At 51.1% G+C, this 16,154-nt stretch overlaps 1 protein-coding gene and 2 long non-coding RNA genes across 11 annotated transcripts in view; 2 read left to right on the top strand and 1 right to left on the bottom strand.

Annotated features, from left to right (window-relative positions):
- Positions 1-3,507, bottom strand: part of LOC118351042 (uncharacterized) — a 40,722-nt gene extending 37,215 nt beyond the window's left edge. The window contains exon 1 of the long non-coding RNA XR_007402742.1: positions 3,445-3,507. This is a non-coding gene — a long non-coding RNA (uncharacterized LOC118351042). The remainder of the gene's footprint in view (positions 1-3,444) is intronic.
- A 17-nt stretch (positions 3,508-3,524) lies between these two features.
- On the top strand, positions 3,525-12,288 carry LOC112659154 (uncharacterized). 5 transcript variants are annotated; one of them, XR_004805828.2, is made up of 5 exons: positions 3,526-3,714; positions 6,657-6,782; positions 7,785-7,842; positions 7,932-8,057; positions 11,742-12,288. It is a non-coding gene; the product is annotated as an uncharacterized LOC112659154 (long non-coding RNA). The 5 variants fall into 5 exon arrangements; XR_004805824.2 differs by having other exon boundaries at positions 3,525-3,714; positions 7,785-8,057; XR_004805826.2 differs by lacking the exons at positions 3,526-3,714; positions 6,657-6,782 and adding an exon at positions 6,892-7,349.
- A 2,741-nt stretch (positions 12,289-15,029) lies between these two features.
- AGPAT5 (1-acylglycerol-3-phosphate O-acyltransferase 5) overlaps positions 15,030-16,154 on the top strand; it is a 57,938-nt gene continuing 56,813 nt past the window's right edge. The window contains exon 1 of one of the 5 annotated variants that reach the window (XM_049094790.1): positions 15,030-15,327. In XM_049094790.1, the coding sequence (XP_048950747.1) occupies positions 15,109-15,327 (219 nt within the window). In that variant the 5' untranslated portion in view covers positions 15,030-15,108. The remainder of the gene's footprint in view (positions 15,328-16,154) is intronic. The other 4 variants (XM_049094789.1, XM_025445624.3, XM_035699866.2 and 1 more) reach the window with 4 other exon arrangements.

The following is a 16,154-nucleotide window of genomic DNA, read 5'->3' as shown; positions in this document are numbered from 1 at the left end:
TTACAGAGCCTCTACTCACCATCCCTAAAGTAAAAGAAATTGTTGATGATCTTATTTTCTGATATTAAATATAAACACTGCCTGTGTTTCTCTTGAGCAACTTTTATGGACACTTGGCTCCAAAAGTGGAAGCCTCCTTCAGGAACAAGCTGTGGCCTCACCTCACCAGAGAGGTCTGCTGGCACTGACCTCCTCTTGCCATATGAGCACCTACGATTCCCCAATTTCGTTTTCTCATTATTTGTTTTATTCTGAACGCATCATCGTAAGCCACCATATGGTTTATTTGTAACAAAGTGAAATACACACAAGTTATTACCATATGTCAAGTTTAAATATTTTGGGGAGACACAAAATTAGAAAGGAAGAGTTGCTTCTGAAGCATGAAGCCAAAAGCATGAGTCATATCTGAAGCAGGAGGCCAGGAGAAACAGGTGGCTGGATATTATTGTCCGCAGGAAGGATTGCCACTTGTGGGACAGGATGGAAGTGGATGTAGGTCAGGCCAGCGTCTCAGTACTGAGGCATCATTGCTTCACTTGAGTGGTGCCTGGCACAGCTGTAGAGCCAGCTGGGCCGGGTCATGAAAGGCACTGGAGGCCAAAAGGAGGTGTGACTTTATCTTTAGAAAAGTCATTGAAGAGTTTCAGAGGGAGAAGGGGAAGATCCGCTCTGTTTCAGAGAGGCGGCACTGGTGGCTGTGTGGGAGGCCAGGTGCTACAGGACCAGCACAGCAGTGGAGCAGAAATAACGTCGGGGGTTTGTGGAAAAGGCAGGGTAAGTCAAAAGGCATTTCTTAAAAGAGGAATGGGAATAAAGGAACCCTACTAGCCAATTGTGTAACACGCAGGGTGCGGTGTGCATGGATGAAGCCAAAGGAAAAGTGGGGCTATTTTGAGTCTTTTAGTATCAAATGGAGAGGATTCAGGGAAGAGCAGGGCAGGGACTGTGTAGACACTTTCGGCTGAGAACACTTAAAACTCTTGTAGCATCCTCAAGCTGTCAAGGAGGCAGATTTTTAGAAAGTGCCTGTGGTTCAGAATCAATCTGCGGACTTGAGGGCCATCAGCAAAGAGTGGATTAGCCAAAAACAAAGAGGGAAATGGACGCACTCGAGACTATTTGGGGAACTGGAGCAGCTGTGTGGCCAAGGCACTTTGGGTGGATAAGGATGGACCACAGCCAGCCAGAAAAATGTTGGCTGTAGGACTGAGCATCTGACCTGTAGGGGACAATGGTCTGGGTGGAGGCTGCCAGGAGGTAGAAGACACGGCTTCCAAGCACGTGGCCTGATGAAACACCAACAGGCATTGCAATAGATCACAGTAACTTATGGGGAGTCCTGTAACAGAGGGGGGCTCGAGGGACCACTGAGGGGCAAGAGAGTGCACCATTGTCTGGGGAAGGAAGAGGGACGAGGTCTGGGGATACTTCTGTCAGGGAGAAAACTTGAGATAGGTCCCAAAGGAGGAGTTTGGGAGGAAGATCATTCTAGCAGGAGAACGCTTAGAAAGTAGCAGACGGCCCAGCTGTCTTAGAGAACTGAAAGGAGCTTGGGAACAGAGCTCAGGTTGGGAGGAGGCAAGCAATAAAACAGGAGGTCAGAAAGGCAGGTCGGGACCAGACTGGGAAGGGCCTCAGCCTTGCCCTGAGGGACACACGCCCCAGGAGACGTCAAAGGAGGTCTTAGCCTGGATTGTACCAATACAGGGAATACAAACTCAAAGCATATACAATACAGGGAATATAAATTCAAGGCATATTAGGTAAAAAGGAGTTGTTTATGAAGAATCGAGGATTCTTTCCTTCTTGCTCCCTTTCTTCTGGGGTATGTGGGCTGTGGGCATAGGCTGCATTTTGATCCCCCCTGGTTCACTTGCTCCAGGTCTGCCAAAGCATTGACATGTAGGTCATTTGGGGTTTCCATGATGCCAATTAAGACTGTAACTCTACCTGATGTCTATGCCCTACTGCTCAATTCTGTTTGGCTCATAATCGTGGTCTCCAATTGCCTGACACATAATTACTGTGGATCCAACACCAGGGGCTGAAGAGAGAGATTCCCTTGTACAAACCAGATTCTGCAGATCTCATGTAGCAGGGACTTTGGGGAGCAATGCTAAAGAAGAGGGCATGAATTAGGAAAGCACCCCATATGTATCTACACAGTGACAGTGTGTCAGGGTTATTCAACATGCCCTGGCGGGGAGGGGGGAACATGGCACATCCTCTTGGAGTGCAAATCTCCTCTTTAATTCAACAAGTTTCTATTGACTTCTTGTTTGGTAGGCATTGGTCAAGGCTGCAGAAATGCAGCAAAGACAAAATAGTCTCCCATCTCAAGAAGACTACATTCCAGTTAGGGAAAGTCAAAATACACGTCACACAGAAATAAATGTAATGTAAGGCAGGATAGGGGTGGGGGGATTATATTAGTTAGGATTAGGTTTGGTTTCAAATTGAAACAACAACAACAACAAATAAGCTTAAGCAAGTTAAAGTTTCTTTCTTGCTTTTGTAACATCTGGAGGTGGTAAATCCAATGCTAGTAGGATACTCCATGGGGTCAGGAATTCACTTTCCTTTTGGGATTGCCCTGCCATGGGTGCCTACCAGTTTGGCTGCTGAAACTCCAGCTATGGCACACATCTGCATCTAAAAAGAGAAGGCTACCTCACACATCCCATACCACACATACCTTTTCCATTTCACTGGCTAACCAATCATCTAGGTCCAAGAAAAGCTGGGAAGTGGGTTTTGTGATGTGCCTAGAATTAGGGATGTGATAATCATAAAAGGAGAGTATGAATATTGGTGGAAGTTAGCCTCTGGCACGCGGTCGGTAATCTCACAGAGGGGACACAGAGGTCATACAGGGAGGTTATGGGACAGTCTCTCTGGTAACATTTGACAAAGCCTGGGAAAGAGGCTAGCAAACATGCTCCCAGGTGTGGGAAGAACATGTCAAATCTGGGAAGACCCTCCTGCTCAATGCACAAGAAGGATGGCAAAAGTTCAGGATGGTTGGCTCTCCAAAAAGACCAGAGGAACTTATCGATCAAGCAACACCACTGCTTCTTACCACAGTAAGGGAGATTATCGACAGTCTTAGCATTCCAGAGGGGAGAAGGGAGCACATTTATGGGGTTTAGGGTTAGGGTCTGGGCTTGAATAGTTTTAGGAAGACCTTTCAACATGGGGACAAAATCAAGTTTGGACAATATTAGAACAGTTCACAACTGGCGGGCACAGCTAGGCCAGGGCTCCTGAGCAAGTCTGACACACCAATGTTTCTCTGCTAAGCACCCTGTGGAATAGTTTGTCCAGAGAAGGCCTTTTATGCAGGTGAGCTCTCAGCTGTCCTGAGAAGGGTTTGGCTGAGCGGCCTGTGGTCCGTGTCAAAGGAATGGTGGGATTCATGAAGCAAGCAACAGAGTTACTTACTGGTTTACAGCCTTATCTTCCTAGTAAGAACTTCCTGGAGCAAAGAATAAGGTCATGTCGAGGAGGGCTTTGTGAGGTCACTTCAGCACTGCTGAAGCTCAGAGCCTGAGGCACAGCCATTCTCTGTGTGGTCAGCACTGCTCCTGGGTGCTGGTGGGCTTTGGATTTTACTCCAAGACGGGAGGATCTTGGACAGAGAAGTAACAGAAGGATCACCTTGGTTGCTGCATTCATTTACTGGGGCCGTCATAACAAAGCATCGTGCACCAGGTAGCTTACCCAGAAATTCGTTGTTGGCATAGTTCTGGAGGCTGAAGCCTGCGGTCAAGGTCCTGGCAGAGAGCCATCAGGAAGGATCGGACGCAGGCCACGGTCATTGGCCGAGATGACACCTTGACCTTCACATCATATTCCTTCTGTGCAAGGACCTCAATTTCCCCTTCTTATATGGAGACCATTCAGAATGGATTAAGGCCCCCCAGAAGGGCCTCACTTAAATCTGACCACCTCTGTAAAGACCCTATCCCAAATAAAGGTCCTATTCTGAGATGGAGGGTTAGGACTTCACTGTAGGAGTTTTGAGGACACAATTCAAATATAGTGAACAGGATTATGAGGGGAAGTAGTAGTAGCAGGGAGACTAAGTAGGAGGCTATCATGGTTGTATAGCTAAGAGGGTGGTCAATGAGAGGTAGAGAGGGGAGATGGGTTCTGGATGTATTTTGATATGGTGAAGCCAATAGAGTTTGCTGATAGATTGCATGCAGGATGGGGAAGAAGAATGAAGAAGGACTGAAAGGATTTAGCCAGCAGGAAGTTAAAACTGCTACTTACTCAGTTCCTACCAAACTCAGGACCTTTGCTCTTTTCCCTCAGCCTGAAATGCTCTCATCTTAGATCTTATTCCAATTATAACTTAAAGGTCTCCTTAGGGAGACATTTCCTGACCTCATGATGTAAAGGTGTCACTTTACAACTATCATATCACCTTATCCTTGCTCACTGCTTACCCTTATAACTCCTTGACACGCTATTACCCATCTTAGTGCTGACGTGGAAGTAATGCCAAGACTGGGATCTTATCTGCCTTGGTCATGGCTATATCACCAGGTCCTGTACCAGGGCCTTGCACACAAGCATTCAGTAACTGATTGAGTGAATGAATAGTGACCTAGTGTCAACAGTGAGCAAGAGAGAAACGCAGAGTAACCTGCAGGTTTCTAATGTGGAGAACTGGGTAGATAATAGATAAGAGAAAAGCCCATATCAACCTGGCTTCCATAGATATTTGCTTGCTCCTGTAACTACAGGGTTGATAGTGGGTTTCATAGGTGCTTTGATTCAGCAGCTGGAGGTTTTTTTTTAAAAAAAAATCAAACTACCTGGCTTGTGATGCTGTTTTAGGACAGCCCCAGCCAGTGAATGCAGCAGCCAGGGTGATTCTTATTACTTTTCTGTCCAAGATACTCCCATCTCAGTAAAATCCACACTAAGTCTTTATCAATTTCTCTGTTGGCTGTCCACTCCATCCAAAAACTGACTTTCCATAAGAGAACAAAGCAGTGATGAAATTCCAGGTGTCACCTCAATTCACTCAGTGGAAGAGAAAGAGAGGAGCATCTCTTCTGGTAACTCCTTTAGCAGAGTGGACAGGGTTGTTTTCTTAGAATATTCTAATCGCCTTTGGGTCTCAGAAGCCCTTAGAACTTCATCCCTAAACCAATTTTTGTGGAAATACAAGCAGGGCTACTTTGTAATAGATCAATGATTCAAGAAACCTTTAGACAAAGCTTAAAAAAAAAGTTATACTTATTGATATTTTTTGTTTTGGAAAGTAAAATGAATTTAAGAATATTTAGTTCCTTTGAAAACACTTTAAAACCCATTACATTTTAACAAGTTTTTCACGGAAAAAGAAAAACAACTTCCAAAACTAAATTTATTTAGAAGAATGGCTACAGTCATACACGGTCTTGCAAGTCTCTTTACTATGTAGCTGAATTGAACACAGCTGGATTGCCTGCATTTGCTCTGTTGCCATGTTTTTTTTGGTGGAGACAAATGAAGAGAACCCAGACTCCATCAGATATGTGATTGGAAAAAGGAAGGAATGTTAAGCCTTTTCAGATAAGAAGTTCTTAAAGGTTATTAGCAATGTGGAGCTTAATATAGGAAATTTTTGTACCCTATCACATTAGAATCCATTGATCTCTCTTGCATTTTGAAAGAATCCCTTACCCATGCAATGATTTGCAAATTATTGGTTCACTTATTTTTGCAAATCTAAATATTGACATACAAAACTGAGAAGCCGTAATGGTTATTATCACGGAATTTCTAAAAGTCAAGTATTGGGAACATGTCAAACTCCTGAGAGCAAACTTAAGCTTTCCAAAATTCTGATTTTCAATGAAAGCTCAAGTTTTATTACTAGCAATACTATCCATTATTTTCCTTGAAGTGATATTTTGTTCATTTTTGAAAAAAATTCTGCCAGAATAACTTAGGTTATTCTTTCAAGTAAAAAGGATGTTCCATTAAAAAAAAAAAAAAAAAAAAAAGGGCAGCCCGTGTGGCTCAGCAGTTCAGCGCCACCTTCAGCCCAGGGCGTGATCCTGGAGACCTGGAATCAAGTCCCGAATTGGGCTCCCTGCATGGAGCCTGCTTCTCCCTCTGCCTAGGTCTCTGTCTCTCATAAATAAATAATAAAATCTTAAAAAAATAAAAATAATAATAAAGAGGTAGCTAGCAGCTAGCTCAGTCAAAAAAAAAAAGTTTTTCCTCTAGAGAACTATTGTACCTCGGTGAAATCACACATGCTTCATAAATACTCATTTACTCACACGCAATGTTAAAGGGTAAGGATTTTTTTTTTAAAGGGTAAGGATTTAATAAACGTGGTGTTCTTATTGCTTCAAAAATATTAAGTGAAAGGAGTGTGTTTTTGCCACAAGTATGTGGTGATGAAGAACATGTGGTCACTAGCTCGCTTTGGTATTTTGGCTTTGACACGTGCTAGAGTGCTAGCAGGTTTACCCAACATCACTGAAAATTCAACCTGGGAAGGCAAATCACGATTTGCTGCCATTATGAAACCTTTCACCTGGGGACACTTAAACAACACCTGGATGTGTCTTGGGGGGGGAGCCTCAGAGGCTCCAGGCCCACACTTCAGACACCACTGCCTGATGCTAATCATGGCCCATCTACAGGCCCGGGTTAAAGTCAGCTTCCCCCAGACAGGACCTTGGTTGGGGAGGGATGGACGTCTGATCCGAACGAAAGTCTTCAGGTCAAGAGGGGAACAGACGCACAGACCTCGATTAACAGAAGCAAAGGTGAGGAACTAGAACGTTATTCCGACGCTAACCTCTAGGCGAGAAAGTTGGACTTGGGACAACACTGAAAGAGACTCAGATTTCATCCGATTTTTTTTTTTTAATAGTGTTTAGGTCTTTTGGAACAAGGCTGTTTTAGTTTTACAAGTAAAAATAAAGGTTTGGGTGGTAGCTGACCAATAGAGGCAGAGCACTGGGCTACAATGTTACGGTGTTGAGACCCTTCCCACACTCAATGAGGCAAGTGTTTTCCTTTGTTTCTAAGGGCAACCCCCCCCCCCCCCCCCAGATCCGCACCATGTTACCACCTGCACAGTCAGTTTGCACTTCGGTGGTCAGGTTACAGCTTTAAGGACACTCCACACCTGAGTTCACGTAGATACAACATGGGCGTTCCTCAAGCCCCCAAGGACACCCTAAAACCTCATAGTATTCAGGGTGAACATTCTGTAGTTTGTAGCACAGACACTATTGTTTGCTCAACACCATCAGGTTACCTTGTGGAGATTCCAAGATCTCTCAAGAATCTACACTATAGGAGTATGGTCTCAGGATGATCCCAGATAAGTCCTCCTCTATCTGAATATCATAAAAGTATTCTATTTTTTCTAATATATCCGTGTTTTTAATTTTTTTTCATGAATATTTTTGTTTAAATCCCATCTGGCCTTTATTCTGGCGTTGGTTGGCATATTTTACGTTTTTCCAAAAGACGGACAGTTGTACTAATATTACCTTTTGACTAACTCATTCTTTTTTTCCTCTGGTTTTAAATGCCACTTTCAAAAAAACTCCATAAAACACACCGTACATGGGTTTGGGGGCTCTTCATTTTGCTCTGCTGAACTATTTATTTCTTCGTTAGTGAAAATGCTTTGCCTGTAGCTTTGGCGCCTACTGGGGCAGGCACACCCCCCCCCCCCAATCAGCATGTTGTTTCCATTGCTGCTGTAACAAGTTACCACATAGTAGCTTGAGTAATATAAATCTGTTATCTTATAGTTTTGGAGATCAGAAGTCCAAGATGAGCCTCCCTGGATTCAAGTCAAGGTGTCAGCAGGTCTGGTTTCTTGGGGGCTCTGGGAGGGGATCTGTTCTGCAGCCGGCCCCCCATCCTTAGCTCTCAGCTACCTTCCTCCGTCTTCAAAGCCTGCCAACAGGAGTTCGGTCCTCTCTGGTCGCATCTCTCTGAGCTCCCTCTCCGCCTCCCTCTTCTACTTTTAAGGACCCTGGTGAATCCACGGGCCTACCTGGACAGCCTAGGATTCTGTCAAGGTGAGCTGATTGGTAATCCTGAATTCCATGTGTCCCAAATGATCCTTTGCCACGTAAACTAATTAACAAGTTGCAGAAATTATGTTGGTATGTTCGGATGAGTATCATTCTGTCTGCCACTCAGTATTCCTCCATTTAAAAAAATTACTTGTTTTCCTTCATGAGTTTTAGAATGAAGTTGTCAAGGTCCCACTATACTATTATCCTGCCCCTTCACACCTGCCCCCACCAAAAAAAAAAAAAAAGATTTGTATTGAATATGCATTAAAGTCATAGCATAAGGTTGAGTAGTTTATAACTACTAACAGTGATAAAAACTAAATTTCCATTTATCACACTAGAGGAAAGATGAGTACTTTTCTTGCTATATGTAGAAAATATAAGATGGTTTGCACAATCGAAAGAAAACTGTACAGATCCACGACAGAGAATAAAATGTTATTTTCCTGGCTATTTTATTTTTGTGACCTGACAGCTATTTTTTGTGTGTGTGTGTGTGTGATTTCTTTTCTCATTCTAAATGAATATCCATGTTCACATCTACTTTTGTATTTGGAAACTTGTGCTTTTTCTGAACAGGCCCCACAGAACCTGTTTCCACTCCATCGAATGAAATTCCACCCGGTTACTCAAGCGTAAACCTGGAAGGCATTCCTCTCCCCTCCTTCCTTCTCGTTTATCACCACCAGTTAATTAACTCCTGTGGATAATCACACCTTTCAGCTCTTGTCTTAGTTTTATTTGCCCGTGCAATAGGGAAGTCCCATCCCCCCTCCACACGCACCTCACGGGGGTCATGATCTCAGGGCCGTCATCTGTTCTCTCTGAACCCCAACAGAGTGGGTGGGCTATATAGTTAGTGCGTATACATTTGTTGAATCAGTATTTGTGAAAGCCTGAAACAATACCCGCCCCAGCCCAGCTGCACTTCATCTGAGCTTACTTCCCTGCCCCAGACATAATCCCTGTCATCAGTGGCTTCTAGACCTTTGTATGTAGAAATAGACTGTTTCAGTTTTTACTGAAATGGGACGGTAGTGCGTAGATCATTCAGCAACCTTTCTTTCACCTAATGTCCTGGACATCTAGGGCAATACATTTCCATCTGTTTCTTTCCACCTGCAGTAGAGCATTTCACTTGTCATCTTCGTGAATTCATGTGATCATTCTACTACGGACACTCACTTAATTCGATGTATTGATTCAAAGGCTATCCGTCTGTGTTTGGTGGATACTATCCAAATTTCCCTCCCAAAAGGCTGTACTTGAGGAATTAATGTCTTGTTCTCCATACAGGGTCACTAAGAAAGTCTGAGCCTACATTAGCTGGGAGTCTAGCAACATCTCCAACTTGCTCCCGATCTGTTTCTCCCACTGCCTGATCAACTTAAAAAAGGAAAAATCCCTTTTAAGCCTTTCAGTAGCTTTCCAGATCCTTTGGGATAAGGTCTAAAATCCTTTACATGTCTCATAAGCCCCACTGTTAGGTGGTTCTTGTTGATCTCTCCTGACACAACCACTATCATCTTTGTTTCCTTCCCTTGCGCCACGTTCTCCACCAGTTGTTTTCAAACTACTCCATGGGGGTATCCCTGAGAATATGTAAAGATGTGGTCATGAGTCGTTCTAAAGGACCCAACTTTCAGAAGTGTGACTTTCCTGAAACTGATCTGCCTGTGAAGACTCCTGCGAGTCCAGACCCACCTTGCATTTCACTATTTCACCGTTCCAACCACCTGGTCCACCTCAAATCTTACTACTTGGTACTGCATTGTGGACGTGGAAAGGTGTAACAAACTTGACACCAAAAGATAATTTTTTTTTAAAAGATTTTATTTATTCATGACAGAGAGAGAGGCAGAGACACAGGCAGAGGGAGAGAAGCAGGCTCCATGCAGGGAGCCCGACGCGGGACTTGATCTGGGTCTCCAGGGTCACACCCGGGCCCAAGGTGGTGCCAAACCACTGGGCCACCGGGGCTGCCCACCAAAAGTTAATTTAAAATTTCTTCTGAATAAGGCATCAAGACAGTTGTTGATAAAACTATTTACACTAATTATCAGATTTTGAGATACACACTGATTCACCGTATATTGCTAACAGTAATAGCTCAATCCAGGACAAATTTTTACTCTTAGATACTTGATGATCTAGTCTGACCAATAAAAGACTTCGAATCATAAAACGATATTCCATGAAGTTAAATTCTGTGGCACAAGTGGAATGAAATATGTTCTCAAGGAGAAAAAGGATCAATGAAAAATTCTAATTGGTAAAAATCCTAAGCATTTAAACAGATGCTGATGGGTGATAAATCACCATGGTATTCATAATCCATTCAGACCACTTAACAGATATCTGTAATCATTTTTAAATGTCATAAATTATTAGAACGTTTGTAACTAAGCTTAAAATAAAAACAATTTTAGCTATTACCTTAAAAATGTGAGAGGGAAATACAATTCTTTTAAGGGACTTTTTTTTTTTTTTAAGATTTTATTTATTCATGAGACACAGAGAGGTAGAGAAACAGGCAGAGGGAAAGCAGGCTCCATGCAGGGAACCCGACGCGGGACTTGATCCTGGGACTCCAGGATCACGCCCTGGGCTGAAGGCTGCGCTAAACCGCTGAGCCACCCAGGCTGCCCAAGGGACTTTCAATGTGGCCCATTCCATGGGGAACTTGGTGGCTCAGCCTGTTAAGCGTCTGCCTTTGGCTCAGGTCATGATCTCAGGGTCCTGGGATCAAGTCCTGCATCTGCTCCCTGCTCTGCAGGGAGTCTGCTTCTCCCTCTCCCTCCTGTCTCCCTGCTTTGTGCACTTGGTCTCTCACTCTCTCTCAAATAAATACAAATCTTAAAAAAAAAAAAAAAAAAAAAGTGTGGTCCATTCCAATCTCCACACAGGGCTTTTATCAGCATTTGGGCACAATGCACACTCTCAGCTTCTGTCCTCCGGATATGCGGTTCTCGCCTGGCAGCCTCTTCCTTCCCTCGCTGTCGCCTAGCTGATTCCACTGTGAAGTTTCATTTTAAGCGTCCCTCTGCTTGAGAAGCCTTCTTGGTCCCAGGCTAAATGAAATCTCCTTAATAGATGTCCCCACAGTTCTATGGAGCTCCTCCTTATGTTCTCATCCCACGTGTAAGCCCTCACCATCCCTGACACCTGAAAGGCCCCAGCAGAACCGGTCTTTTCACTGCTAGGCCCCAGAGCCAGTGTACGCAGGCCAGGGGTAGCTGTGTGCGCTTCTCTAAAACAGCCCTTTTTTCTAGAATGGTAAAAAGGGAACTCAGATTGCAAAGGATTAAACAAATGCACAGGGCAAGGAAGTAGAAGCAGAGAATGGGGGTTGGTTCTAGGTTCCTAAGGGGGCTAGGTGGCCAGAGGGGAGAGTGAAATCAGCCACTGTTCCCAGGAAGAGAGGGGGGTGCTCAGGAGTAACCGGGCGGGCAGGGCTGGGTGTGGATATAAACGCGGATGAGAGCAGCTTCAGCTCTGGGCGTCTGCACGCCGCCACACCGCACAGGGCTCTACCACTTGGTGGACAGTGACTGGGGGGTAATTCGCCAAAAGTGACGTTATTTGCACACATCACACGTCTTTACTAACTTCATACACAGAGGTCATAATGTGAGCCCTAAGCTTGCTTTATCTCTTTACACTTTTTTCTTTTCCTTATTGCAGTGGTCTCCGTTAAAGGAAGCAGGAGTGGCACAAGCATATGCACACTACCCACACCCTGGACTTTTTCCCTCCAAAAAGAAACCTACCTCTTCTCACTGTACAGGCCATTGCCTTCCATGGCAAGACAGGGGAAACCCCGTTCAAAGTTTCTTTTGTGTGACACTTCCCGTTGGCAATGCTCGTCCAAATACTTCTTCCTTGGGAACTCCATTCACCTGGGCTTGGTTGCCTTAAGATAACCATCTGCCACCAGTCCTGTTGCATCATGTCAATCACATAGAGCCACGGAAAGCAAGCAGCCACTGTCCTGGCTCTGGCTAGAGTTCCCCATTAGAACGGCTCCCTGCATAAACCTACCCCATAGGCTTGCATTAAGAAAAAAAAAATAATTTCGGGCAGCCCGGGTGGCTCAGTGGTTTAGTGCCTGCCTTCAGCCCAGGGCGTGATCATGGAGACCTGGGATCGAGTCCTGAGTTGGGCTCCCTGCATGGAGCCTGCTTCTCCCTCTGCCTGTGTCTCTGCCCCTGTGTGTGTCTCTCATGGATAAATAAATAAAATCTTTAAAAAATAATAATTAAAAGAATTTTTTTTTTCTCAAGGCATTTGGCACGCTTTGGAAGTACAACTGTCCCCAGAACAGGTTACACATTAAACCTCTTCTGCAGCCAAAGGGCAGCAGAAGGATCCAGAAGGTTTCTGGATCTGTTTTTACATCAATAAAGCAACTGCCCTGCCTTCCTAGATTTTTGTGAAGCTCACAAGTATGTCAGTCCTTCACCTACTGTGCATGTATAGTCAGGATGCTTTTAAGTACCACATAAAAAGATGAGGCTCCTTATCCAAAAAAAAAAAAAAAAAAAAAAAGAGGAAGACAAGAGCCCCAGGCCCCGGGGAGGTGAAAGGTCTGACAGGTGTGCAAGGAGCCTCGTGAAGAGGCCACTCAGCTGGCTTGGACTTCGGTGACCACCTTCCTAGCGATGCGGGAAGGGGGCGGAGCGGTGAAGGGAGGGATGGGGGTCTTGTGCACCTGCGGGGGGGGGGGGGGGCGGTGAAGGGAGGGACGGGGTCCTGTGCACCTGCGGGGGGGCGGTGAAGGGAGGGATGGGGTCCTGTGCACCTGCGGGGGGGGGGCGGTGAAGGGAGGGACGGGGTCCTGTGCACCTGCGGGGGGGGGGCGGTGAAGGGAGGGACGGGGTCCTGTGCACCTGCGGGGGGGCGGTGAAGGGAGGGACGGGGTCCTGTGCACCTGCGGGGGGGCGGTGAAGGGAGGGACGGGGTCCTGTGCACCTGCGGGGGGGGGCGGTGAAGGGAGGGACGGGGTCCTGTGCACCTGCGGGGGGCGGTGAAGGGAGGGACGGGGTCCTGTGCACCTGCGGGGGGGCGGTGAAGGGAGGGACGGGGTCCTGTGCACCTGCGGGGGGCGGTGAAGGGAGGGACGGGGTCCTGTGCACCTGCGGGGGGGGCGGTGAAGGGAGGGACGGGGTCCTGTGCACCTGCGGGGGGGGCGGTGAAGGGAGGGACGGGGTCCTGTGCACCTGCGGGGGGGGCGGTGAAGGGAGGGATGGGGTCCTGTGCATCTGCGGGGGGGCGGTGAAGGGAGGGGTGGGGTCCTGTGCACCTGCGGGGGGGCGGTGAAGGGAGGGACGGGGTCCTGTGCACCTGCGGGGGGGGGGGCGGTGAAGGGAGGGACGGGGTCCTGTGCACCTGCGGGGGGGCGGTGAAGGGAGGGACGGGGTCCTGTGCACCTGCGGGGGGGCGGTGAAGGGAGGGACGGGGTCCTGTGCACCTGCGGGGGGGCGGTGAAGGGAGGGACGGGGTCCTGTGCACCTGCGGGGGGGGGGCGGTGAAGGGAGGGACGGGGTCCTGTGCACCTGCGGGGGGGGGCGGTGAAGGGAGGGACGGGGTCCTGTGCACCTGCGGGGGGGCGGTGAAGGGAGGGACGGGGTCCTGTGCACCTGCGGGGGGGCGGTGAAGGGAGGGACGGGGTCCTGTGCACCTGCGGGGGGGGGCGGTGAAGGGAGGGACGGGGTCCTGTGCACCTGCGGGGGGGGGCGGTGAAGGGAGGGACGGGGTCCTGTGCACCTGCGGGGGGGCGGTGAAGGGAGGGACGGGGTCCTGTGCACCTGCGGGGGGGGGCGGTGAAGGGAGGGACGGGGTCCTGTGCACCTGCGGGGGGGCGGTGAAGGGAGGGACGGGGTCCTGTGCACCTGCGGGGGGGCGGTGAAGGGAGGGACGGGGTCCTGTGCACCTGCGGGGGGGGGGCGGTGAAGGGAGGGACGGGGTCCTGTGCACCTGCGGGGGGGCGGTGAAGGGAGGGATGGGGTCCTGTGCACCTGCGGGGGGGCGGTGAAGGGAGGGACGGGGTCCTGTGCACCTGCGGGGGGGCGGTGAAGGGAGGGACGGGGTCCTGTGCACCTGCGGGGGGGGGGGGCGGTGAAGGGAGGGACGGGGTCCTGTGCACCTGCGGGGGGGCGGTGAAGGGAGGGACGGGGTCCTGTGCACCTGCGGGGGGGCGGTGAAGGGAGGGACGGGGTCCTGTGCACCTGCGGGGGGGACCGGCGGAGGCGCAGCCCTGGGGGTCTCCGCGAAAAGGCGCGGAGAGTGCGGGAGGTAAGGCGTCGGTGCCGCCCCGGTTCGCCGTTCCCGCCTCCCGGACTAAGCTGCGTGAGTCCCGCCGCCTGGAGATGGGAGGGTGCAGCGCAGGTGAGACAGCGCCGTTTCTCTGCACCCCAAGTAACGGGGCGTCTCCGCCCCCGGGCGCATCCCGGGTCCAGGGCCCCGCAGCCACCCGGGCGCCCTCCTCCAGCCGCCCGCACCCACCTTCCCGCCGCCGCCGACCCCGCTTCCCGCGTCCGCAGCGAGGCCGAGCTTTGGAGCATGCGCAGTGGACGGAGCCGGGCCGCCCGCCCGTCGGGTCGACAGGGGCGCCTCCGCTGTCACGCGCTCGACCAATCAGGGGGCGCGTTGGTGCCACGCAGCCCCGCCCGTGGGGGACCATGGCAACCGCAGGCCAATGGGGCGGCGCGTTGTTGCCGCGGAGCCCCGCCCCCCGGCCGGGGCGCTGGGTGACGGGCGAGGGTCATGGGGTGTGAGCGCTGCTGAGCTCGGGAGCGTCGGCGGCCGCGGCCTCCCCTGCGCCTGCGCCCGCGCCCGCGCCCGGCCCCGCACTCGCGGCCCGCGTGTCGTCCGGCGGCGGCGCGGCCCATGCGGCTGGGGGCGTCGCGGGGGCGGCGGGCGGCCCGGGGAGCAGCGGGGGCGGCGGCGGCGGCGGGGCCCGGGCCGGCCGGGTGATTGGCGGCGGCGGCGGGGAGCGGGGAGCGGGCGGCGGCGGCGGGGAGCGGGCGGCGGGGTCCGCGCGGCCGGGAGGATGCTGCTGTCCCTGGTGCTCCACATGTACTCGATGCGCTGCGTGCTGCCGGCCGCCGTGCTCCTGGGCTCGGCCCCCACCTACGTGCTGGCCTGGGGCGCCTGGCGGCTGCTGTCCGCCTTCCTGCCCGCGCGCCTCTACCAGGCGGTGGACGACCGGCTCTACTGCGTCTATCAGAGCATGGTGCTCTTCTTCTTCGAGAACTACACCGGCGTGCAGGTGAGCCACGGCCGCCCCGCGCCGCCCTGCCGCCTGCCCCGCCCGCCAGCCCCACCTGCCCCTTCCAGCCCTACCTGCCCCCCAGCCCCACCTGCCTCCCCATCCCACCTGCCCCCTCCAGCCCCACCTGCCTCCCCATCTCACCTGCCCCTTCCAGCCCTACCTGCCCCCCACCCCCAGCTGCCCCCCAGCCCCACCTGCCTCCCCATCTCACCTGCCCCTTCCAGCCCTACCTGCCCCCCACCCCCAGCTGCCCCCCAGCCCCACCTGCCTCCCCATCTCACCTGCCCCTTCCAGCCCTACCTGCCCCCCACCCCCAGCTGCCCCCCAGCCCCACCTGCCTCCCCATCTCACCTGCTCCCTCCAGCCCTACCTGCCCCCCACCCCCAGCTGCCCCCCAGCCCCACCTGCCTCCCATCTCACCTGCTACCCCAGCCCTACCTGCCCCCCACCCCCAGCTGCCCCCAGCCCCACCTGCCTCCCCATCCCACTTGCCCCCTCCAACCCCACCTGCCTCATCTCACCTGCCCCCTCCAGCCCCACCTGCCTCCTCATCTCACCTGCCCCCTCCAGCCCCACCTGCCTCCTCATCTCACCTGCCCCCTCCAGCCCCACCTGCACCCCCATCTCACCTGCCCCCTCCAGCCCCACCTGCCCCCCATCTCCACCTGCCTCCATCTCCACCTGCCCCCTCCAGCCCCACCTGCCCCCCATCTCCACCTGCCTCATCTCCACCTGCCCCCTCCAGCCCCACCTGCACCCCAGCCCCACCTGCCTCCCCATCTCAACTGCCCCTTCCAGCCCCACCTGCCTCCCCATCTCACCTG

The sequence above is a fragment of the Canis lupus genome, chromosome 16 (genome assembly GCF_003254725.2).
Source record: "Canis lupus dingo isolate Sandy chromosome 16, ASM325472v2, whole genome shotgun sequence".
NCBI classification, from domain to species: Eukaryota; Metazoa; Chordata; class Mammalia; order Carnivora; family Canidae; genus Canis; species Canis lupus.
The sequence above is the reverse complement of the archived record's forward strand: the minus strand, read 5'-3'. Positions and strand labels throughout refer to the sequence as shown.